The 26,024-nt window shown below is 37.1% G+C and overlaps 1 protein-coding gene across 1 annotated transcript in view; it reads right to left on the bottom strand.

Moving 5' to 3' along the window:
• Positions 1-26,024, bottom strand: part of Stk31 (serine/threonine kinase 31) — an 80,721-nt gene that overhangs the window by 10,985 nt on the left and 43,712 nt on the right. The window contains 9 exon segments of the mRNA XM_059257826.1: positions 11,571-11,693; positions 15,461-15,610; positions 16,644-16,730; positions 16,902-17,027; positions 17,800-17,925; positions 21,611-21,691; positions 22,665-22,766; positions 24,705-24,836; positions 25,861-25,980. Of these exon segments, the coding sequence (XP_059113809.1) occupies positions 11,571-11,693; positions 15,461-15,610; positions 16,644-16,730; positions 16,902-17,027; positions 17,800-17,925; positions 21,611-21,691; positions 22,665-22,766; positions 24,705-24,836; positions 25,861-25,980 (1,047 nt within the window).

Genomic DNA, 26,024 nt, shown 5'->3' with positions numbered 1-26,024 from the left:
AAGTTACACAGAGGAAACCCTGCATCGAGAAACCAAAAGAAAAAGAAGTCTGTGATAACTACATTAAAAAATTATATAAAATCAATTAAAGACAAACATGAAGAACAGAAACAAAAATAGTAAAATTTTACAGGACAGAAATGCAGAAAACACTAAGCAGGGTTTTTTAATCTAAAAAAAAATTATCATTCTTTATTGGTGAAAACATAAATCTAGGAATGCTCAGTCATACCACAAGGACTTAATGCTCAACTGTGTTCATAGCAGCATTATTCATAATAACCAGAACCTGGAAACAACCTAGATGCCCGTCAACTGAAGAATAGATAAAGAAAATGTGGTACATATACACAATGGAGTACTACTCAGCAGAGAAAAACAATGACAGCATGAAATTTGCAGGCAAATGGATAGAACTAGAAAAAAATCATCCTGAGTGAGGTAACCCAGACTCAGAAGGACAAACATGGTGCGTACTCACTCATAGGAGGATACTAGATATAATGCAAAGGATAGCCAAACTGCAACCCACAGCTCTAGGGAGGCTATATAGCAGGGGGACCCTAGGAAGGACACATGGATCGCCCAGCAAAGGAGAAATAGATAAGGTCTACATGAGCAAACCGGGGACGAGGGGGATAATGGAGGGCAAGGGACCGGGAACATAGGGGAATGGGAGGTTTGAGCTGGAACAGGGACAGAGTGGGAGAGCAAGGAAAGAGATACCATGATAAATGAAGACATCATGGGAATAGGGAGAAAGAGAGTTCTAGGGAAGTTCCCAGGAATCCAAAGGATGACCCCATCTTAGACTACTGGCAATAGTCGAGAGGGTGCCTGAACTGGCCTACTCTGGTGATCAGATGGCCAAATACTCTGTCATCATAGAGCCCTCATCCAGTGACTGATGGAAGCAGATGCAGGGATACTCGGCTGGGTGCCAGGCCAAGCTCCACGAGTCCAATCGATGAGAGAGAGTGCCACATCAACTCCAGTGTCATCCATGTGACATGAACAATTATGTCAATAATAGCGGATGGGAGATAAGTGTCCCACGGGACTAAGCTCCCTGGAGGTCCCTGGCAGAGTGCCCGCGTTACACTTTCTTCTCAAAGAAGATGTACTTCACAGATCATGAGCTCCCTGGGCTATGGGTTCTGTATAACTGCTTTTCTGATAATGTTCTAATTAATCTATGAAGCACAGCCAAAATTAATGAATGCTTGGGTTGTGAACTATGGAGGAAAGAGGAAGCTGGACATGGATCTTAATCAGACATAACAGAATGAGCTATTTCTTAAAGACCCCAAGCCGCTAGATAAAGAAAGTATAAAGTTCAGGCACTTCTAGGGAGTGAACACTCACCCACTAGGAATCCTTTAAGAATCCCAACTAAAGTGATTTATGGTAAAAAACGTTATCTCATAGGAGGCAGATGGTGGGCCCCTCTGTTGAGGAAGTTCAGCATGGGAAACTTAAGGATTACAACAGAACCCCTTCCCCTTACAGGAGTAAAAGTACAAGAGTCCATATTCCAGCAGGTAAAAAGGTTTTATATTAAAAGATATATGTGGTAAAAGAACTGAAGAAAGACTTAGAGAGGGTCTGCAGCATCCAAATTGGCTAAGTGGGCCATGGGAACCAAAAAAGTAAAAATATATTATAAACTAAAAAACTGCTGGGATAAGATAAGGGACACAGCTGCAACCACAAGAAGTCTACACAAGTCTGGGGACTGTACTAAGTTTAAAAAACACAGACTGCTCTTTGGGTCATAAAGTTCTTGTGGGTGAAGGGATATGTCTAGCGCCGATTAATAATTGTGTGCTTGCTGTTTTTTAAAGATGATGTAACTGAATTATTGCCAAGCTCTTGTTGTTCCTTGTATGACTTGATAGTTTTCTTTTCTGTATATAAACTACTGATTTGCAGAAGTAAAATTACAACAGATTCAAACCCCTTCTGAGTGTGTTGTCTGTCTGTCTGTCATTCGCCGAATCCTTGCCTTCCTGACTACCCAAGCCCTGGTTCTCCTGCGGTCGTGGTACCCCCATGGGCCAGTCCATGACAAGAGAGGAGGGAGTCTATGAGCAAGGGACATCAAGACCATGATGGGAAAAAGTACAGAGACAACTAGCCAAACTAGCGGAAACACATGAACTGTGGACCAATAGCTGAGGAGCCGTCAGGGTACCGGACTAGGCCCTCTGGATAGGCTAGACAGTTGTTTAGCTTGAACTGTTTAGGGGGCCCCCAGGCAGTGGGATCCCGTCCCTAGTGCATGAGCTGGCTTTTTGGAGCCTAGTGCCTATGGTGGGACACTCTGTGTAGCCTTGGTGCAGGGAGGAGGGGCTTGGACCTGCCTCAACTGAATATACCAGGCTCTGCTGACTCCCCATGGGAGAACTTGCTTTAGAGGAGGTGGGAATGAGGGGTGGGTTAGGAGGAACACTGGGGGGCTAAAGGAGGGAGGACAGGGGAATCTGTGGTTGGTATGTAAAATGAATAGAAAAATCTCTTAATAATAATAATAAAATTAAAATGAATAAGGAATAATATAAAGTTATTCTTTAGTGGTGAAAACATAAATCTAGGTATAACTGTTCTGTCTATAGTAAGTGACTATATGTATATTCTTCTTTAAGAGTTTAGAAATAGAAAAGTATAAACAAATAATTGACTATTTCTTGTAATCTATCATTGCTACTTGTCATCTACGCACCAGAATTTAAGACAAATACAACTGTTATCATCTGGAGTTCTTCATTTATTTTCACTGTAATTCATTTAGATTAGAAATACTCACTGCAGGTTTTTCCCTCTGGGGGGCGGGGGCATTTGCCTATGTCTCCATGAATAATGAAATAAAGTATCAGGTTTATGGTTGCAAGGAGAGGCAAGAGCATGGAAAGCACAGCAGTGCAGCATCGACAGCAGCTAGAAAGCAGGGAAATGCAGAAATGCTGAACTTCAGGTCTGAAGAAGAAACAGGAACTCCTAACACTGGGCACCAGGCAAGACAGTGGGAAAAGAAAGGGGGATTGATCTTCAGTAGGGCTTTCAGCACAAAGAGAAAAGGAAAGCTATGGCAAGCTCCGTGGGTATTCCATTTGGCATTCTGTGAAATACAGATTAAAACAGGAGGTCAGTGATCTGTACAACAGACACTAGACAAGAGCCTTTGTATTTTCTAAATTGCTCATCAGTGATGTGGCTGAATTTTTAGATTTCCAAGCCACAAAGGCCTTCCTCCATCTCCACTGCCTGAATAAGCAATCACATTGAGAAGTTGGGGACCCAGTAAACTGGTTTGGACTTGACAGACCTGGAACTCAGGTTTATGTGGTAAGAAATGTAATCATGCTGAAAGAAAAGCTGCCCAACCTCTGAGGAGGAGCCAAAGTGACTGAGCAGGAAGACTACTCAGCACAGACTACTTTGGCCTGACTGTTTCCTACACTCTCAGAGTCCCAGGAACAACTGTAAATGCCTATCCCCAGCATCTCCCACACCTACACATGCAGGGGCAGAATGCTTCTGTTGATAGTGGATGTACACTGAGTGAATACACAGACTCAGCAAGTAGGAGCTAGAGGGTAGTTTCTACAAACAGTTCCAAATCTACCTGGGAAAATGCTGGCAAGAATTCCACCTGGCAGTGGTCACCGAAGCCCTGATAGGAAGGGCAGAGAAGAGCTCAGCTTCCAGTAAGCTATTTCTGTTCTTACCTCTTGGCCTTCAGAGAGAAAAATGGCTCACTAGTCCCAATCCCATAGCAAATAAACTGAAAATGACATGCCTGAGGAAAAGGCAGTGTCTCCATCCTCCACCTCCTTAGCAATGAGGATATAGACTGTTGTTTCTGTTGTTGTTTTGTCTTATACTGTATTTGCTTTGTTTTATTCTCTGTTTCTAGTTTTGTTTTTCTAAAATTAGGGTCTGACTGCATATCCCAGGCTGGCCTGGAGAGTCTGGCCAGAGTCTCCTGTCTCTCCCTCCTAAGTGCTAGAATCTCAAGCATGGACCACCATGACGACTCTCTCTAATGTTTCTGAAAACTTCATCCCATGTACCTTTCCTCTCTTTCCCCATTTTCCTGCTCCTGTCTCTTTCCCTTTCCCCATACCTCCCTTCTTTTTATCAATAATTAATACCTTTTCCTTTTCTAACTTTTTGAGACAGGGTCTCACTTTGTAGTCCTACACTAGTTCTAGGCTGGCTGATAACTCAACAGAGGTAAGCAGGGCTGGCCTTGAATCACAGAGATTTGCCTGCCTCTGCTTCCTCAACGCTGGAATTAAAAGCATGTAGTAATTTTTAAAATCAGTTTTTCCCATGAGTATCTTAGCCCCTTTCTTTTCTATCTCTACTTTGGATAGAGGAGTTGTTCCATTTTTTATCTCATTCTTTGACTTCTGTCCACACTTACCCTAGATAATTTCTAACTTTACAGAATATTCTATACTCTAAATTTCTCTATTTTCAGTTTACAATCATTGGTGATATGTAACTGGGTTGAAATTGATACTGTGTGATGTTACTGTTAAAGCAGTTTGTCTTTGCACACTGAGGTACTGGCAACTGAGGCTTTAACAGTACGCTACTCAATAGGAAGATTCTCACCATCCCAACCCCCACACACAAAAATAGCCTCCTCAAACAAGTGCCATCAACTAGGGACCAAGTATTCAAATATCTGAGACTATGGGAGACATATTATTCAGACCACTACACTGCCCAATAATTAATTCAAAAGATATCACAGACCTTAATGTAAAACTTGCATCTTTGAAACTGTTGGGAGTAAAACGCTTTGATAAATAAGCACATGTTTGCACTTTATGAAGACTCCAAAGGCACAGGAAATAATTCTAAGAATTGAATGATATTACATAAAATTTAAAAGCTTCTGTAAGGGCAGTAAGATACCCATCAGGCAATGGCATTTTCCTCACCTAGCAACCTGAATTAAATGAACCCATTTAAAGGTGAAAGAAAAGAATCAAGTCCACAAAACTGTCCTCTGGCCTCCACACATGCTGTGACATGTGTGCCTACACATATACATCATGTGCACGCATGCACACACACACTCCATTTTTATATAATTTTCTGTACAACAAAGGAAACAATCACAGAGTGAAGCAGCATCCTCCAATGGGGAAACAACTGTCCAATACTCTTCTAATGGGATTGCTATCTCGACTATATAAAGAACTGCAATAATCTAAACACAAAAGTGAAGTATACAACTCTTCAGCAGGCAGGCATGGGCTGATGTGGAACTGAAGTCCCACTCCAGCAATTCACCCTGATAGCAACATCAAAGAGAAATAACACAAAAGCTATGGGGCAAACCTAAGAGGAAATTTGTTACAGTAGGTTAAATAGTGAGATCATGTCACATGCATGAAAACTGATGGAAGATATTTGTTTGAAATCTTCTCAAATGAATGGACAAAGTTTCACAGGGTGGTGGAAGAATGTGTATTCTGTAGCTATTAGAATAGTCTACACGTCTGAATATTTTGTACTTCTCTATTTTATCTAATGTAGTATTAAAGCATTTTCTCTAAAATCAAGAATAAGGATGTCTACTCACAACACTTTTATTCAATATAGTGCTAAATTTGTAGCAAAAGCAAAAAAAAAAATAAAAGGGATACAAAAAACCCAGAGAAGTTAATTATCCATCTTGCAGATGATATGACCCCATATTTAAAAGCTCCTAAAGAACTCACCTGAAAACTCCAAAATCTGATCAAAGATTCAGCAAAGTATCAGGTTGAAAAATCACAAAAGAATCATAACATTGCTATACACCAACAAAACATTTACTGAATAAGATATTAGAAAAACAATCCCATTCATACTAGCTTAATACTTAGGTATACATATAACCAAAGATTATCAAGCATGTCTTCAGGAGATTTTAAATGCTTTTTTAAAAAAAATATTTGGAATACAACCCAAACAGACAAAAGATATGAAGAGACTTCATCAAGTATATAGAAACAAACAAAATATGTCCATTATGGAGATAAAAACTTAAACCATGATATGTCTACACTTCTAAGACCAGGGTTAAAATAGAAGATAACAATACCAAGTGGTGACAATGATGTAGACAACTGAAACTCATTTATATGAGTAGAGTGAAAAAGGATGCTCACTCTGCAAAGTAGTTTGGCAGTTCTTTATAAAAATTATTCACACAATTATAATCTGACCCCTCAGTCTCACTCAGAGATATTTACCCTAAAAAGACAATTTGTTTTATAACAAAACAACACACAAAGCTGTTACAAGCAGCTTTATTTGTAATAACCAAAAGCTAGAACCATCCAAATATCCTTTAATGTGAACAAATTAACTTGGTACACTCATACAAAAACTACATTAGACAATATGCATGGGTTTTGAAAGCATTACACTGAAAGAAGATAGTCTCAAAAAGTCATTGTTTATTGTTTATTGTTTGTATGGCTGTGGTAGTTTGAGTGAAATTGGTCCCCATAAACTCATAGAGAGAGGCACTATTAGGAGTATGGCTTTGTTGGAGTAGGTATGGCCTTGGTGGAGGAAGTGTGTCACTGTTGGGGCAGGCTTTGAGGCTTCCTAATACCCAGTATCTCAGTCCACTTCCTGTTGCCTACAAGATGTAGGGCTCTCAGTTACCTCTCCAGTTCTGTGTCTGCCTGCACGCCATAATGCTTCCCACCATGATGATAATGGACTGAACCTCTAAAACTGTAAGCGAGCCACCCCAATTAAATGTTTTCTTTATAAGAGATGCCATGTTCATGGTGTCTCTTCACAGCAGTAAAAACCATAAATAGGACAGTGGCCTTCTTCAATAGACAAAATACAGGTGTTTTTAAAAAGAACAATGTTTATTAAAGGTGAAAGGATTACTCCTACACATGTCCAAACTAGAGCCCATGGGCCACATGGCAATAATATTTATAAATTAGCCCCAAAATCACAGATTTACTTAATTCATTGTGAGATTCTGGGTGTGGTTTTGTTGTTGTTATTAACTAGACTGATGACAATGTCTTCCACAATATAAAAAGGTTGGACACATTTGAGTCAGAGAAAGAACTTGGCTACAAAAGGATAACACACACAAATTTGAAGGGATTACAAAATTGTTCTGGCTTAACAGTGGCAGAGTTACTACACTGATGAATGATAATTGAATAACTGAAGAAATTAAGAAGAAAATAAAAAATTCCTCCTTCTGAATGAAAATGAAAACATAACATACATAATCCACAGACTGATATACTGAAGGCACTCCTAAGAGGGAATTCTACAGCACTAAGTATCAACGTCTAAAACCATAAGATCTCTAGTAATCTATGGATGCAGCTGAGGCCTCGGAAAAATAGCAAATTAAATTAAATCCAAAGAGTAGACAGGAAGACACTAACAAAAATTAGGGCTAAAAATAATAAAATAAACAAAAAACCAAAAGCAATACAGAGAATCAAAGAAATGAAGATTTGTTTCTCTAAAAAGATAAATGAAATTGACAAAGCTTTATCCAAATTAACCAAGAGAAGACCCAAACTAATAAAAATAGAAATAAAAAGGGAGACATTACAACAGATACAAATGAAATTCAGAAAACCCTGAGAACATACTTTTAAAACCTCTGTTCCAGGAAATTTAAAAAAATCTAAAAAATGGATTTTCTCCTGTGTTTTCTACTTGAAGCTTTAGAGTTTTACACTTGGATCTAATAAACATTGCTTTTAATTTTTGAGCATAGTACAAGGAATTAATCAGAGTTTATTCTCCATATATGGATATCCATTGTTCCAGCACTTCATTCACTCAAATAACTTCCTTGTCAAGAATCAACTGGCCATACATGAATAGATCTATTTCTACTACTGTCTATACCATTGCTTTTCAATCTGTGGGTCACAATCCCACAGGGGTTGCATATCAGATATTTATGGTTTAAAACAGTAGCATAATTAGTTATGAAGTAGCAACAAAATAATTTTATAATTGGGGGGTCACCACAATATGAGGAACTATATTAAGGGTCACAGCATTAAAAAGGTTAAGAACCACTGCTCTATACCATTCTCATCTGTTGTATGATATTTTGTTTGTGTTCTGACAAATAAAGCTTGCCTGGAGATCAGAGGGGAGATCTAGCCACTAGTTAACTATAGAACCAGGTGGTAGTGGCACAAGCCTTTGATCCCAGCACTCAGGAGGCTCAAGCCTTTGATCCCAGCACTTGGGAAGATCATGCCTTTAATCCTAGCACTAGGGAGGTGGAGACAGGAATGTAAGGTGGGTGGAGACAGGATCTTGACCCCATTTGGTCTGAGATTTCAAAGAGGTAAGAAGACTTTGGTGGCTGGCTGCTCTGCTTCTCTGATCTCAAGGCAAGCTTTATTTGTCAGAATACAAACGAAATATCACATAACACTTGTCATTTGTATGTCTAACTTCACAATAATATCAGTCTGGTTTCATAAACTATGATTTTATTGTCTTGAAATCAGATCCTACAAGCCTTCCAATTTTTGCTTTCACAAAACTCTGTTGCTTAATACTGAAAGACCCTAGCCCTTCAGGCTTACACCCCCAAGCCTCAGGAAGAGAGAAACTTCAAGGACCAGGAAATGAGAAACTAAAAATCTAGTTCCAAGGGTCACCTGACTCAGCCACTACTCAATCACCCCTGTAATAATATAACAATGTAAAAAGATTTCTGTTAAGAGATGTGCTCAACTGTGACTGGGATAGTTGCAAGTGTTCCAGGAAGGACCACCGTGACCTGTGTGTAAACTTCACTCCCACCCTGATACTCCCCTTGAGGTTTCAAGAAAAATGTGCACACTGACGTAACTGTATCCCCCTCTGTGATCACTCTGTAACCAGACAATGATTTATGAAATTAGCTTCTAGACACAAATCAATCGAAGTGACATTGTATGGGAATTGTAATCTTGTGGGTTTTGTGGGTTTTTCCTTTAAAAGCCCTTATGGGGCTGCAGTAAGTTGCGACTCTTGCTCTTAGGAGCAGAGTTTGCCCTTCTGTACAGAAGCCAATAAATTCCTAGTGCTGTTGCATCAACTGGACTGGAGTCTGGGTTCTTGGGGCGCCCACTTGAGACCCTAAACTTTGGGGTCCAATACTACCAATCCTATACATTTTATGTAAACTGTAACATTTATTATAATGCCTGATTATTGATTTCCACACACAAAAACAACTACCAGCATTTCAGCTGAAAGTGTTTTGAATGTAACAGGCCAGTCTTGAGTAGAACTTTCATAAAACATCAGGTTTTCCAGTCCATAAATATAGTGTATTTTTCTATCTGTATCTTTAATTTTTCTTAGAAATGCTTTATGGTTTTCTATTTGTCTCATATATATTTTTATTAAACTTGTCCAAAGTTTCATATATTGGTATTTTCGTGATTTTCTATGAATGTGTAAGGGAGTGCATGCACACAGGCCCATGTGCATACATTCATCAGGTGTCTTCCTCTATTCCTCTCTTCCTTATTCCCTGAACTAGAAGCTCCCCATTTTAACTGGAGAACCAACCTATGCTGGAATTACAGGCACAGCATAAAGCCATGCTTGGCTTCTTTATGGTTCTGGGGCTTCACACCCAAGTCCTCATTTTTCCATAGTAAGCCCTCACAGTCACTGAGCTGTCTCCCCAGCTACTTTCATGACTTTTTCAATTCTTTCATGTGGGTTTTTTTTTCCTGCATGCATGCATGTGTAAAATGTGTGCCTGGTGCCTGCTGAAGTCAAAATAGAATGTCAGATCCCCTAGAATATGAGTTACTCGTGGTTTGTAAGACAACATATGGTTTCTCGGAACCAAACTCAGGTTCTCTGCAAGAACAAGTGTTCTTAAGCACTTAACCATCTCTCTGAGCCATTTTTTTTTTTTTTTTTTTTTTTTTGGTTTTTCGAGACAGATTTTCTCTATGTAGCTTTGGAGCCTGTCCTGGAACTCACTCTGTAGACCAGGCTGGCCTCGAACTCACAGAGATCCACCTGGCTCTGCCTCCCAAGTGCTGAGATTAAAGGCGTGCACCACCGCTGCCTGGAGAGGGCCATATTTTTATAATTTTAAATTTCCTATTTTCTACTAGTAAATAAGAAAGGTAATTATATTGCAATTAAAACTGTTACTTTGATAAAATACATATTAGTTCTAGAAGATTTTATGTACATTCCTAAAAATACTCTACATTGTTAATCATGTTATCTGCAAATAAACACAGTTTCATTTCTTTGCTTTTAAATTGAATGATTCTTCTTTGTTCATCTGTAGGGCTAGAATAGAGATTAGCAAACTATGACCTCTGTACCAAATCAATGTTACTATCTGCTTCTGTACAAACTGTAAGCCAAAAATTGTTCTCATGTTTTTAAGTATTTAAAGGAAAATCAAAGAAATACTATTTAAGATATGAAAGCTACATAAAATTCAAATTCAGTGTCCATTAATAAACTATTATTGGAACAGGTCACATTCACTTGTTTATGCTTTGGTGCTACAGCAGCAGAACTCTGTACCAAGAACACATACCATGCCATAGAGCCTAAGAACATAATGAGCTGACCCTTTATTGTGGTGATATATTGTATACCCTAATAAAATTTACCTGAAGATCAGAGAACAGAACAAGCCACTAGATTAAACATAGAGGCCAGGCAGTGGTCGCACACACCTTTAATCCTAGCACTCAGGAGGCAGAGATCCGTCTGGATCTCTGTGAGTTCAAAGCCACCCTGGACTACATGAGATTGATTCAATCTAGGAGAGAAAACAGAGCCAGACAGTGGTGGCACACACCTTTAATCCCAGTACTGGGAATCACAGGCCTTTAATCCCAGGAAGTGATGGCTGGGTGGAGAAAGGTATATAAGGCCTGAGGAGACGGGAACTAAAGGCTTCTCAGCAGAAGCATCCCTTTCAGCTAGAGGCTTTTTCAGCTGGAGCCTTTCGGGTGAGGACTCAGAGGATTTCAGTCAGAGGATTCGTGGAGTTGGTGAGGCGAGACACAGCATTGGCTTGTTCCTTTGTCTCTCTGATCTTTCAGCATTTACCCCAATATTGGCGTGTAATTAAGTGCTTGCCATCCAAGCATGAGCTCTGAGTTATAGCCACAAAACCCATGTAAAAAAAAGGGGGCAGGGACCTGCGCCTGGTTGTACATGTCTATCATCCCAGTGTGGGGAAGGCAGATAGGCAGAACTCTGTAACTCACTGGCCAGCCAGCCTGGCCTACTTGGTAAGCTCCAGGACAATGACAGACCCTGTCTCAACAAGCCAAGTAGATGACTCCTAAATAACTCATCCAAAGTTGGTCTCTGGCCTCTACATGCATACACACAGGTGCATGTACACCTCCACACAAACACAATACACACACATCCACACACAAATTCTACTTTTAAAAAGTATACCATTATTCTTCATCAAGAAAAATGGCTGAAAATCACTACAATCATCCCTTTACACTCTGAAACATATGTAAATTATTGATGATTTTTAAAAAACAACATACCCATAATAAAAGGCAGCCATAAGCATATAAGTCTGAACTTGGAGAAGGAGGTTTTCCAATTTTCAATTCAGGTGATGTCAAACTCAATCCACCAACCATCATGTTCACTGAGGCTCGCTGACTCTACAAAAACAGTATCGTAAGTATTTTAGAGACAAAACAGTTAAGGGCTTTGTGCGAGAGCCTCTGTTCTCAATTTAAAGGTTTTCTGAAATATTTCATTGTCTACTTCTCAAGTATCTTATTTTCTACTCTTACAAATTTTACTTTTGTTATACTCAGATTGTAGGTGTGGACTGAAAATGAATGACTCTGGACTCTTTGATCATGGACACTGTTTTGCATATTTTAATCTTACATGTGCGCATGCACATGCATGTTTGTGGGCATGTACGCTTGTGGATGGATGGATGAGCATGTGTGCCACTGAGCATATGTGGAGGTCAGAGAACAACTTCCTGAAGAAAACCTTTACCTTCTGCCTTGTTGAAGCAGGGTCTTTCTTGCTCCTTCTGCTGCTATACTACCTACTCCAGGCAAACTGCCCAGAAAGCTTTGGATTCTCCTATCTCTACCTCTCATCTCACTGTAGAAGTGCTGGGATTACAGGTATGTGCCACTGCATCAGGGTTTCTTGACTTTTTACATGGGTTCCAGGAATCAAACTCAGGTTGTCAGGCTTACATGGATAGTCACCCATGAAGCCATCTTCCCTACTCCTGTTTGTGTGTTTTAACAAATTCACAAAGCAGTACTATTTTCTAATTCTGAGCATTCTAAATATTTTAAATTAAATTGTACAAATCACTTTCTTTTCTTCATGATCATTTTCTAAATATACCATATTCTAAGAAATCAAAGGGCAATCAATGACAAATCATGACACCTAAATTCAGTCTGCCATTAGTTGCAATTCCAACTCTCACATTTATTTGCTGTGTAGTCTTAAATTTTAAGGTCTTCATGTCTAAACTAACTTTTAAAGTGGATATATCTATATTATAGAGTTGTTATAAAGATAATGTTAGTTAGCACAGTGCCTACTACATATCCCTAAGTATTAATTACATATTTTCTCCATTTACTATCTTTAACCCAACTTCTCTAAGTATAATCTAAAACCCAGCAGCTAAGGCATCAACTGGGAATGTTAAATGAAAGATTAAAATAGCACTTTGGGGAAGAGTATCAGATGACAAATTAATATAAAAAGGAGTGATTCTTGGAACAGTCACATCTACAATTGTACCAATGATATGCTCAAAAATAAACTGACAAGAATCATTAAAATTGAGGTTAGAAGTCCTTATTTTCTTGTGTTCTCAGATAAATTAATATGGGACAATAAATGTTTCAAAAAATTAGTCAGTATAAAAATCCTTGTACAATCCAAGTTTGTATTAGTTTCATATTCACTTTTTCATTCTTTTGAGCTATCATATGAAAACCACGAAGACTATATACATACAGCATTATTCTAAAACTTGTGAACAACAAAATGACTGAAGTATGTAACAGCAGTGATTGACAAGGATGTATGTGAAGAAACTGAATCCTTACATAAGGCTTATGAAGATGGAAAATAGTAGGTACTTCAGAAGTTCCTCAAGAAAGGGAAACAGGAAACTGGATATATTTATTGTAAACCTACCAGAATCAATATAATTTTCTTAAATTTTTCATGTTTTTCACTGCTAGAAATAACTTAAAATCTGACTTTTAAAAATGGCCTAAGTTTGTCTCTTGAGAAAAGAATATAGTATTCTTATTCCCAGAATCCATGGTACCTTGAATTGATTTTTCATATAGCTAAAAACAAATTTCATTTTCTTTTTTTTTTTTGTTTTAGGTTTTTGTTGTTGTTGTTGTTGTTGTTTGTTTGTTTTCTGTTTTTTGAGACAAGGTTTCTCAGGGTAACCCTGGCTGTCCTGGAACTCTGTAGACCAGGCTGGCCTCAATCTCACAGAGAGCCACCTGCCTCTGCCTCTGAGTGCTAGGATTAAAGGTGTGCGCCGCCACCACCCAGCTACAAGTTCCATTTTCCAACAGTTTTTGACAATAAAAACTCCAGAAGTAGTGATGCTTAAAGATTTAGATTCTCTATACTGGGGCCCTTGAAATTTAGATGGAAAAAAATTCAAGCAGAATATCTACATTAGACGTAATCTTGCATGATACTTGATCAAAAATTCTTGCCACTTAAGACATTTTTTGACTTTTTTCTAAGCCAGTTTTGTTTGCTTACAATGTGTTTTGAGATTATGTGGACACCAATTATAATACGAATTATCACACATCCCTATTCATGACTGTGTAACTTGTTAAGTGTTCTATCAAACACTAAGAATTTTCAATAGGAAGGAAACCGAATTATATGACTCAGTAATTCCATTCCCCAAGGCAATGAGAATGTCTGTATGAAGAACTTGTATACTAATATTCATGGAAACCTAATTCATAATAACTGAAAAACTAAGCCTAGAGCTCGGCTTGAGGATACATACTTGTAATCTCAGCATGTCAAAGGCTGAGGCAGAAGGGCACTAGGAGTTCGAGACCTGTGCTACAAAGAAAGTTCAAAGTCAGCATTTACTACCCAGTGAGAGACCCTGTCTCAAGTAAACAAAAAAAATGTAAATCCAAGTATCTATCCACTGATGAAAACACACACTAAAGTTTCACATATACATATAATTAAATACATTTGGCCTTAAAAAGAATTATGTCCTTAAACATTCAGCAACATACATTAACTCTGAATGTTACACTAAGTAACAGAAGTGATTCACAAAAGGCCAACTATTTGCATAATTTTACTTCTGTGAGATTACAGAATAAGAAAATCCAGAAGTACAAAGTATATTTCTAGTTTCCAAGGCCTGAACAGAAGCAGAAATGAAAAGTAACTGCTAATCAGTGACTACTTCGGGATGTGATAAAAATTATCTAAATTAGATAGTGGTAATTAATACACCACTTTATGAACTTTATGCTAAAAATGTATGAACTCTATCTCAATAAAGCTGTTGTATTTTAAATGGGAATTGTTCATAGAGCCATTTATATTATATACATATTTCAAAACAACAGGCTATATATAATAAACATATACATCTTTGTAAATTAAAATAAACAAAGAGGAAATTTCTCTCTTGTGATCATCTATAATCCTAGACTGCCTACTCCACAAATACACATAAAAATATCACATTCTCTTAATTGTCTAGACTTTGTCATCTCTACAAATTGTCTGCACTTTGTTATCTCTCTCCTATTGGGAGATAATGAGGCACCAAGTTAAAAGTCACATAATTGGCCGGGCGGTGGTGGCGCACGCCTTTAATCCCAGCACTCGGGAGGCAGAGCCAGGCGGATCTCTGTGAGTTCGAGGCCAGCCTGGGCTACCAAGTGAGTTCCAGGAGAGGCGCAAAGCTACACAGAGAAACCCTGTCTCGAAAAACCCAAAAAAAAAAAAAAAAAAAAAAAAAGTCACGTAATTGAACCTAGACTTAAAACAAAAACACCCATGGTTCTCAGGCTTCTAAAAATGTACTATATTAATAATAGCAAAGCATATATATTTAAGTTTAATCTATGAAAGAAAAGAGTACAAGCAGAGGGAGGTTCTTACATGTTTCCTAGCAACTGTTTCCTAATGAGAAAAATAATGGTCAATGTTGTCAATGCCATTCAGTAGGTCAGATTGTTTCTGTACTTACAGCAAAACCACACAACGCTCATCACAAGTAGATGATTGTTACAGATACTATTTATACTACATGACACCCCTTAACTAAAAGTGCAGATCTTCCAATAAATTACCATATTGTGTGGAAGTGCTGAACCACTTTATTAAGTGGTTTCTGTCCAGTAAAGCTATGATATTTTACCTCAGATTTGGTGAAGTCAAAATCTCCAACGATTCCTTGTTCACGATTTAAGGCAAATACGTTGTTCTGATGAAGTGATCCATGAATTATGTTAGCACTGTGCAATGTATGCAGGCCTTGGGCAACACCTTTCATGACTTTTAAAGCTTCCTACAAATAAGTACATGTGAATGAGATGGAGTTTCGAAAACTGACAACTCATTTTAATGGATAAATTTTGTCTCTATTAAAAGACTGTCCCAGAACTGAAGTAAAGCTTCCTTCAAATTAATGCTATATCACAGACAGAGAATTAAAAGCTAGATAAAGCTTAACTATGTGTGGTTGTTTAAATAAGAATGGCCTCAATAGGCTCATGTTTGAATACTCATCCCTAGTTGGTAGACCTATCTGGGAAGGATTAGGAGGACTGACCTTATTGGAGGAGGTGTGTCACCCTGGGCAGACTTCCAGGTTTCAAAAGACTCGAGTCATTCCCCAGGGTGCTCTCTGCCTCCTCCCTTTCTTTAAAGATAGGAGCTCTCAAACTGCTCCCAACACCATGCCTTACTCTGTCATCATGTACTCTCTGGAATTTTAAGTCCAATTAAATGCTTTCTTTTTAAGTTGCCTTAGTCATGGTATTCTATCACAGCAATAGAAAGTTAAGTAATGCCCTATGTAACTGGTAACATCCTAAGTGCTCTCTGCAGACATGCAGGCACACAAGTGCACACATGCACACACACACACACACACACCTCTCTAAGGCAACTTAAATAACCACCACATAAAGCAGCTAGATGAGAATAAAATAATGTTACTAACTGGGAAGAATCAGAACCTCTTTTATTCTTATAAACTATTTCTAAATTTATAATGATAAAAGCTAAAACTGCCACTTAAAATATCAACTATTATCACAGGCAGTTACATATAGCATAGCTTAATGGTGTAAGTCTGGGCTCTGGAACCAGAAAAACCTAATTTCAAGTTTCAGTTCTATTGGATGAAAAGGTTCTGTGCAAGTCACTTAATCCTTCTCAGCCTTGTTTTCTCATATGCACAAAGCCGATGCAACATTAAAACAGAATAACACAGGCCAAATATTTGTACAGGACAGCATGTAGCATTGGGTGTTACATATTAGATGTTAGCTTCTCGTGTAATGCATTTTTACTTATTGAAAATGATTTTTACTTACTTCTAAAGTTAAAGGCATACTGGCTTGAACTGAGCTCAGGTTTGCCTTAGGGTAGTATGGGACCATCAGGTAGGCAACAGGATCAGACTAAGAAGCAAAATAGAAAATGTAACTCAGAGTGAAAAATTCACCAATATATTTGTATTGCACAGTGATTCTATAAGGTAACTATTGTTTTATACTAAGAAGAAAAAATTACTACTTTAAAACTTACTTGAAATAAATGATTTCTACAATAGATTAGCTTGGGAATTTTACCTTACACAGAAACAGGAATATCAATGGCAGTAATCCAGACTCTTCCTTAGCATCTCCACAAGCTCTATGATAGGAGGCTGCTCTCTGAATCACCCTGCCTTCTGTGTCAACATCCACAGAATAGCCCTGAACAACAACAACAACAACAACAAAGGTATTGGTAATTTCAACATTAAAAATTCCATTCTAATTTATTGTTCCAACTTAAATATAAGTTATTGTAAGTTAAATTACATTTATTTTTCTATTTTAAGTACTTCATCTGCATTGAATACTGGGTCCATATTCCCAAATATGTGGCAACTAAGGCCAACTTAAATACCCTCTCAAGTTCATTCAGTTTCAGCTCATAAGAAGAAATTAAGGGGCTAGAGAGATGATTAGTGGTTAAGAGCACTTGGTGCTCTTGTGAAAGACAGGAGTTTGGCTCCCAGCACCCACATGGTGTCTCACAACTGTATGAACTCCAGTTCCATGGGATCCAGTGCCCTCTTCTAACCTCCACAGGTACCAGACATGCACATGGAACAAAGATACATATGCAGACAAAGCACATAAAATGAAATTCTAAAAAATTTCAAAGAAATTAAGCAGCACAAGATTGTGTTGGAAACATAGCTAAGTTTTCAAGAAACATCTAGAAAAACAAGAATTTTTTAAAGGCTATTGAACAAAATGTAGTAAGTGTACCCCCCAAAAAAAATCAAGTAACCCTAGTAAAGACAGTACTCTTTAGGGAAATGAAAGAAACTTTAAAGTCAAAATTAGCTCAAACACAATCATCATGCCAGTCAACTTACATACTTTAGAAAGAGTGGGTTTGTTTTATTCCCTGAAAAATAACATCACCACTTCCTTTATACTTCTGAAGCTTCCATAAATCAGAACTCAAAATTACCTTTAAGAGAACCGGCTGACCGTTAACCTCAGAGCACACCAGAGGGCGCTTGCTGCTAAGTTCCTTCATGGGTTCAGTGTCAAGAAGGTCTCGCTCTAAGCTCATAGTAAGAAGACCACCAGAATTCTAGGCACAAATTTTTATTATGTTTAGACAGTCAAAAAATTCCTTAGGGCTTTCAAATCACCAACATGATTAGGGGCATACTATAAAATGCAATGAAGATCATCAACCTACTGAAAAATACAACAAAAATGTTTAAAGTTTGGATTCTTTTTAATCCCTCGCTCTTGACTTTCTCCTGCCTACTTTGTAATTACCAGACAGTCACTGCTGTGAATTTACAACAGACTGTAGAAGTGACTGAGGTTAATAAGACATGCTTGCAAGAAACTCCAATACTTACTTGAAAAACCTCATATATGCCCTAAAAATTAAAACGAAGACAAGTCAAAGTAGTTAGAGAACACTAATGAAAAATCTAAAAATTATGACTGTTGTAAAGTAATCCTGACACCTCTATTCCTACTTAGTGTTCCTAAATATGAAAATGATTTTCAAAAATTTTAATTCTACCATTTTTTTATTTTTATATTAAAACTAGATTTTATTTTCTTTAGTACATTTGTTTGTTTCCTTCCTTTCTTTGATTTTTGAGACAGAGTTTCTCTGTGTAGACCTGGCTGTTCTGGAACTTGCTCTGCAGACCAGGCTGGCCTTGAATTCAGAGATCTGCCTGTCCCTGCCTCCCAGTGCTAGGATTAAAGGCATGCACCACCACCACCGAGCTTGATTTTTTTTAACTTATTTTTTAATTTCATAAATGTGTACTATATTTACATCATGCCCCCTCCCTCCAAGCCCTCCTATATCTCCCCACTCTCAAATCCATGGCCTCATTTTTTGTTTTACACACACATACACACACACACACACACAAATACAACCTGCTGAGTTCATTTAGTGTTGCTCACATATATATGTTCTTAGTGCTGGCCAGTTGATAGTGAATAACAAATTAAGGGGCTTATCCCTGGGGAAGACTAATTTTCCCTAACTTACCAGCCTTTAATTACCTGTAGCTTTTTATCTAGGGAGGGGCCTTGTGAGATTTCCTCTAGCCACATTATGATGAAACTACTACTGTCACTTTCCAAACCATTATAATTTACAACTGTATTCTTAGTACTTATCCTTAAACCCACCAATAAGTATAACTCTCATCCTTCATTAAAGGGTCTTCTTTGTGCAGCAGATGAAGACCATTACAGGCACCACAACTGGTCAAATGCAAAGAGCCACTGACCATGGGGTGCCCAGCTCCAGTAGGAACATCTACAACACATTTCATACACCTGAGGCTCAGGGCACAAGTGGGGCAGGAATTTCCTAAGAGCCCAGAGGACCAGGAAGTCTGATGTAATATTGTTTAGTCTACATATGACAGGAAGCTGACCTTCCCATGAACTCTCAACAATATAGATGCCTAAACAAGGCCAAACAATGACCAAGTTTTATTGCAGTGTAGTTTTAGGAGGCAAGGTTATAGGATTGCTTTCTAGGTCTTGTGTTATTAAATTTCAGTAATACGTAATCAGTTTACAAAGGATTTCTAGGATTATACCTCAAAATCATCTTAAACATAGTAAAGTCATTGGGAGGCATCCACAAACCATGATTTGAACCTTTTATACTCTTCTACAATAAATAAAATAATTTTCAACTTCATATAGCTATACACACACTCAGTCACCAGACACAAGACAGTCTCTAAAGCTAGAGTTACTAGCTGCAAGGAAAAATAAACATTTTTTTTTTTTTACAGTTTTGGTTTTATCATGTCTTGGTGTTTGAGGGGTTGTTGTTGTGTTTTTTTCTCTGGGATTTGTTTTTTGGGTTTTTCGAGACAGGATTTCTCTGTGTAGCCTTGGCTGTCCTGGAACTAGCTCTGTAGATCAGGCTGGCCTCAAACTCACAAAGATCCAACTGCCTCTGCCTCTCTAGTGCTAGGATTAGTATGCACCACCACACCACCACCAGCCAGCTCGTGTTTGGGTTTTTAAGACAGGCTCTCACTTGGTATCCCAGGCTATCCTGGAACTCAGTACACAAGTCAGGCTGGCCTCAAACTGAAAGCAATCCTCATGCCTCAGGTTCCCAAATTCTGAAACTATAATAGTAAGTTGTGATACCCAATTCACACCTCATTTTTAAATACAGTATGGGAAGACTTTATGATAATTGTTTGAAGACTTTTTTTATTTTTGTGGCACAGGGGATGGAACCCATGAAACTACACTACCAACTGTGATTCAAGAAATTTAATCTTATATATTTATGAAAATAAACTCACATATTTATACAAACATTTCTTTATAGATTATGTTTTAGCTATTATCATAACTTACTAACACTTTTTTTTTAGATTGAGTCTCATGTAGCCCAGGCTGGCCTTGAACTCTGATCCTCCTGCCTATACCTCCAAAATACTGAGACTGCAGATATGTGCCACTACATGTATTTTATGCATTGCTGGAAAACTGAAAGAATGGTTTATGTAAGCCAAGCAAGCACTATACCTACTGAATTAAATCCCTGGCTATGCATTAATGACAATCTCAATAACTAAACACAATTGGCTTCTGTATCTGTGGATTCTGCTTCCTTGTATTCAATCGTTAAGCAGAAATATTCAAAATAAAATTATATCTGTGCCAAAAAAGCAGACTTTTGTTATGCATTCCCTAAACATTGTATACCGATTATTATGTAACACTTATATTTTACTAGGTATTACAAGTATTCTAGATATGATTTAAAAGTATACTGGGAAAGCAGGATATGGTCACTTAAACATGTAATCCTAGACCTCACACCAGGGTTGAATGAAAATGACAAGTTCAAGGTTAGCCCAGACTGTGTCACAAGACCCCTTCTCAAAAACCAAAAACAAAAAACACATATTCAAATATTCTGCCACTTTTTTTTTAGATTTTACTTGTATACAGTGTTCTGACTGCATATATGCTTGTACACCAGAAGAGGGCACCAGATCTCATTAGAGATGGTTTCGAGCCACCACCTAAGAGCCATCTCTCCAGTCCTATTCTGCCACTTTATGTTAGGAACTTGTACATGTGGATTGTGGAACCTAAGGGGTCTGGAACGCAATTCTAAAAACTTGAGGACAATGGTGTTTCACCTAGCTCTCTATTGCCACCAGGCAATCTAAAACACTGGGGTATACAGATTCTCCCCAGAGAGTTAGTTTCCCAACTCTTCTTTGAGTCTGAAAGCCGCAGTGGTTCAATGAAGGTGAAGGGCCCCACACCTGGGGGCCCGAGGTGGGATCCTGAGGCCTCTCCAGTCTGTCGAGGGCGCACCACCAGCCCATCCTGCCACAGTGCACGTGTTAGGACCTGAAAGATGGTGAACTATGCCTGGGCAGGGCAAAGCCAGAGGAAACTCTGGTGGAAGTCCGTAGGGGTCCTGACGTGCCTATCAGTTGTCCGACCTGGGATAAGGGTGAAAGACTAATCCTACCATATAGTAGCTGGTTGTGATCAATTAGTTGTAAACACCACTAGCCTTGGAGTCCTGCTTGCCAAGAAAACCAAACTCACATCAGTATCTTTACTTTAAACTACTTGGTTTAAGACAGTCCTGAGAAAAGGTTCTAATAATCCTTTTAAATACTTATCTGGAGTATTTTCACAGAAATGACACTACAGATGTGACATTAACATGATCTGAACATCACTGTTTTTACAGTCTCTGCATGGTGGCAACTTTCAGAGGAAACAAAGCTTACCATGTATTTAAGTAATCCAATTTCAGGGTATAGCAGAGGCAGTTCAGGGAACCATTTCTGTGTCAAGCTATTCAGCTTCTCCTAGTTAAAAAGTAGTTTTATTGTAGATCAATATGTATTCAATTGTAGCATGTTGCTCTTCAGGAAAATATATTACCATCTGTTTCTTATATCTAATAAGATACATAATCCTTAATTTCTATTTCTACTTCAAGAACTATCAAGCAAAACATGAGTCACTTCATATTCAAAGTAAAATAAAAAAATATTATAATAAACTGTCATTTCTCAAAATATTAAGAACATAGTAACATTTTAAAATAATAATTTAACTTAGGAAGAAAATCATAAAAGTCAATCATAGAAGCCTTATTTTTATTCAAAGATTCAAAGGTATACTATAGTTACATAAATTTAGTAAATAGGTTTGACACTTAAAATGTCTATTATTTGCATAATATTTTTGCTTTAAACAACTGTCCCTTAAACTAACTCTTTCTTAATATCTCTCAGACACAAAATGAAACTATCTTTCCATTGTGAAAAACAGTAGACTGGCTGATTTTTCTATGGCCACAGAATTTAGGAGTAAAGTGGAAACAAAGGTACAACTATTTTCTGGTTACATCTCTCAGGTGGATCAAGCTGCTCCATTCATGTTTTTATTGCTTGTTAAGCTAAAGGGTGTTTGTGTTAATCTGTGGGAATCTTTATGCCTTAAATAAAAAAAACAAAACAAAACCTATACAGAACTGTGTATAATCAAGCTCAATTCTAAAAACGAGCAGGAAAAAAACTATAAAGAAGTTAAATTTAGCTTACTACTTTTACCATTGAGAACATTGTAAGTGATTTTTTTCTTCTTTATAATAATCTGAGATTTCCATATTGGCATAACTGTCATGAGTTTTGTCATATTTTATTAATTTGCAAATTCATGTAAACATTACTGTGCCAATGATACCTCTAGTATATGATTATATTAAGTCTATGTTTTTAAATTCAAATTCTTGAGTAAAATCTAATTTAAAATTTCAGAGAATCAAATACTTACATATTCCTCCCTCTCATGATAAATCTCCTGAAAGACACTATTGCGCAACTGAGTTATTTCTTGCTTTATTTTCTCAATTTCAGTTGCATCGTGGTCATCAGACTTTATTGGAGAGAAAGAGTGGTCAATAGGCTTATTGCACTAGATGAAAACAAGTCTTCCTCTAAAAACTAATGTGATTTCCGTAGTAAATCATTCTGTGTGGTTCTCATGCATCCTTCAGTACCTAGCAGTACATCTAGTACATAGCAGGTCTTCTAATATTAAATAAATCAGTTTATTCTAACACTAACTTTTCCCCAAAACTATAAAAAAGGTATTTAAATACAAAAACGTATTACATTTGTTTTAAGTTCCTATACATTTTCATGAATATAAAAACTAACTTCAATCTTTTTTTTAAGAACATTTTTTTTAACTTTATTTTATGGGTATTGGTGTGAAGGTGTCAGATCCCCTGAAACTGGAATTACAGACGGTTGTGAGCAGCCATGTGGGCACTAGGAATTGAACTCAGGACCTCTGGAAGAACAGCCAGTGCTTTAATCTTAAAATAAATATTAGGAACAGCAACTGAATTGAAGTCTGTGAAATTTTTACTTGAAATCAGGTTTTTAAAAGCACATACAACAAAAATATGAGTGAGTATCTAAATTATCTACTATGGGAGAAGCTATGATTCAGAAATACTCCATTATGACATAAATGGAGTTCTAGTAAATAAGGTGCCTTAAAAGGTATGACACTAAAAAGCTGCATCTACAAGTCTACAGTCCTACTACAATGAATGTGCCCAATCTCGTCAGATACATTTCTCCAAAAGATGAAAAGACTGAAAAGGACTACCTTCTCCACAGCCTAGAATACAATAAAACTAGAAACCTCTTAAACTGAAATTAGTTCTAAAACAGTCCCCATTTTGCTTCCCATTTCATGTTAAGAAGAAGAAGAGAGATAATCATGTTGGATGAAAACATACTTTAGATCTCTTCTGTATATAAATCAAATCCTCAAGAAAGTTCAGAGAATTATTAGTTTATTCACAAAGTTTCAAGCCTAAGAAAGAAGTGTAGTCAAAATTAGAAAATCCTAATCCCTCCAGTTCTATGAGCATGTGAAAACAATTTTTAAAACTTGCAAGAAATATTATAATCAGTATTAAAATAAGTTTACAAAAGAGAGTATGATCTTTAAAAATACTTTGTCACAAAATTTGACCTTTGGAGATGGAAGACAGCTCAGTCAGTAACATGCTCACTTTGTAAGTAAAGGACCTAAACTCAATCTCCAGGGAAAAAAGCTCACAGTGTGAACCTTTAATTCCTATTCTAGGGAGGCAGAGACAGGGCGTCCTTGGAGCTCAGCCTAACTGCTCCAAGCCAGTAACATACTCTCTCCAAAAACACAAAAATAAAGGTGGACAGTGCCTGAGGAATGACACCCAAGGTTGTCCTCTGACCTTCATGTGCATGTGAACACACATACATGTGTGCACACACCAAAAAAAGAAAACAAAGAAACCCAACCATGGGAGAATATTCTACTACCTAAATGTACAGGCTTGTATTATAACAAGCATTATAACTGTTCATAGGGGAAGAAGGAGTTTTAAAATTTAGTCTACAATTTTTGTTACTAAAAATCAAGGCAGCAATGTAAAACATTTAATTTTTTAAATACTTAATTACATGGGACACATGTTTTCAGTATGAATGTCATTTCAAATTTATTTCCATATACACAGATAAAAAGATTAAGTACTGGGGTCTGTGAGCCGAGTTCAGTTCTTGAGACCCACATGGTGAAAAGACCTAACTCTTACAAGTTTTTCTCTGACAGTGGTATAGGCACACTTATATGTACATACACATACACTAAATAATGTAATTAAAGTAAGTAAATTTTTAAAAAGATAAATGTATGTAACAAAAAATATGAATACAATAGTTCTCTGGTTTTAGAGAGTATTTATATATAGCTTTATGAAATAGTTCAACCAAAATGAAAAACAAAAACATGTTAGCTACAAGCAATTCTTACTTCTTCCAAATTACTCTTCTCAACCAATTTCCATCTCAGTTGAGCTTTTAAGCCTTTCAAAGTCTTCTTAATGGACAGCAAGTAATCCACACTGGGGCTCTTATTTAAACAATCAATGATCTGATTTTTAAACTATATGAGAGAAAGAATTACCGTATTTTCAAACACAGAAGACAACAGTCACTGAACATCATTATTTTGCAAGTACCTGGGTTCAGAGTAAATATTAAGAAAATTCCATAACTTTCTATAAGGCAATGCTACCAACTGATTTCCTAATTGTTCACATTTCTGTTTAGAAGAATCTCAGGTTCAGTGCTCAAAGTACCAAAGCAAATACTCTTCAATTCAACAGAGACATGAAATTAGACACATAGTGCCAACATGATTACAAACAAATTTTTGCTAAGGGTCTAAGTTGAAATGATCCTTCTCAAAAGTGGTTTGACAATATGTATCAAGTTTCAATAATGTTCATTCCTTTTAACTTAAAAATTATAAATTATAGGAATCTGAAAAGTTATACATAAAGTTATGTTCAAAGATATGTAAAGTATTACTTCTATGGTTAAAAAAAAGAAGTAACTTCAACATCCAACATATGATAAGGTTAAATAACATTATATATTTATGCAATAATGAAAATCATTCAAAAGGACAGTAAAGAATCATTGATCATATGGGAAAGTATTCATAACATACTAGAAAATTATGAAAATGCCTTCAAAAATGCTCACAAGACAATGCAATGCAAAGCACATGTGTATTCATAGTGGATGAATATGTCTATTCACAGGGAATACTGTATAACTATCTCTTACACTTAAAGTATTAAAAACAATGTTTTTACTTCCTAACTTTCTGCATATAGCAAATTTCCTACAGTAAATCTGCTACACCAAAAATGATGACAAAGGTATCTTTAAGTTCATAAGAAATTCAATCATTCCAAGACTCACTGAAATATATATTATCAACAAAAATCACCATTCATATTTCATAGTGAAGTCAATTATACACCAAGCAACAATGGCTATACCATTTTTCTGCAAGTACTAATTAACACACTGAATATTAAACTACTTGAGAGAAATTCAACAAATAAAAAATACAAAGTAGCAATTCCTAAGACCAGTAAGAGAAAGTAAACTCCAACCTCCACACTGTCCTTGTACTTGGACAGCAGGGTGGCAATGAACCTTTCCTCAGAATGGATCTTCTGCAGCACTTGACTGTATGTACTTAAAATAATCTCCTTGTCTACAACACCTTGCTCCTAGATGAAAGAATATGCATAAACAAAATGGTTAAAACCTTTCA

This window comes from Peromyscus eremicus, chromosome 3 (genome assembly GCF_949786415.1).
Source record: "Peromyscus eremicus chromosome 3, PerEre_H2_v1, whole genome shotgun sequence".
NCBI classification, from domain to species: domain Eukaryota; kingdom Metazoa; phylum Chordata; class Mammalia; order Rodentia; family Cricetidae; genus Peromyscus; species Peromyscus eremicus.
This window is presented reverse-complemented; position numbering and strand designations above follow the sequence as displayed.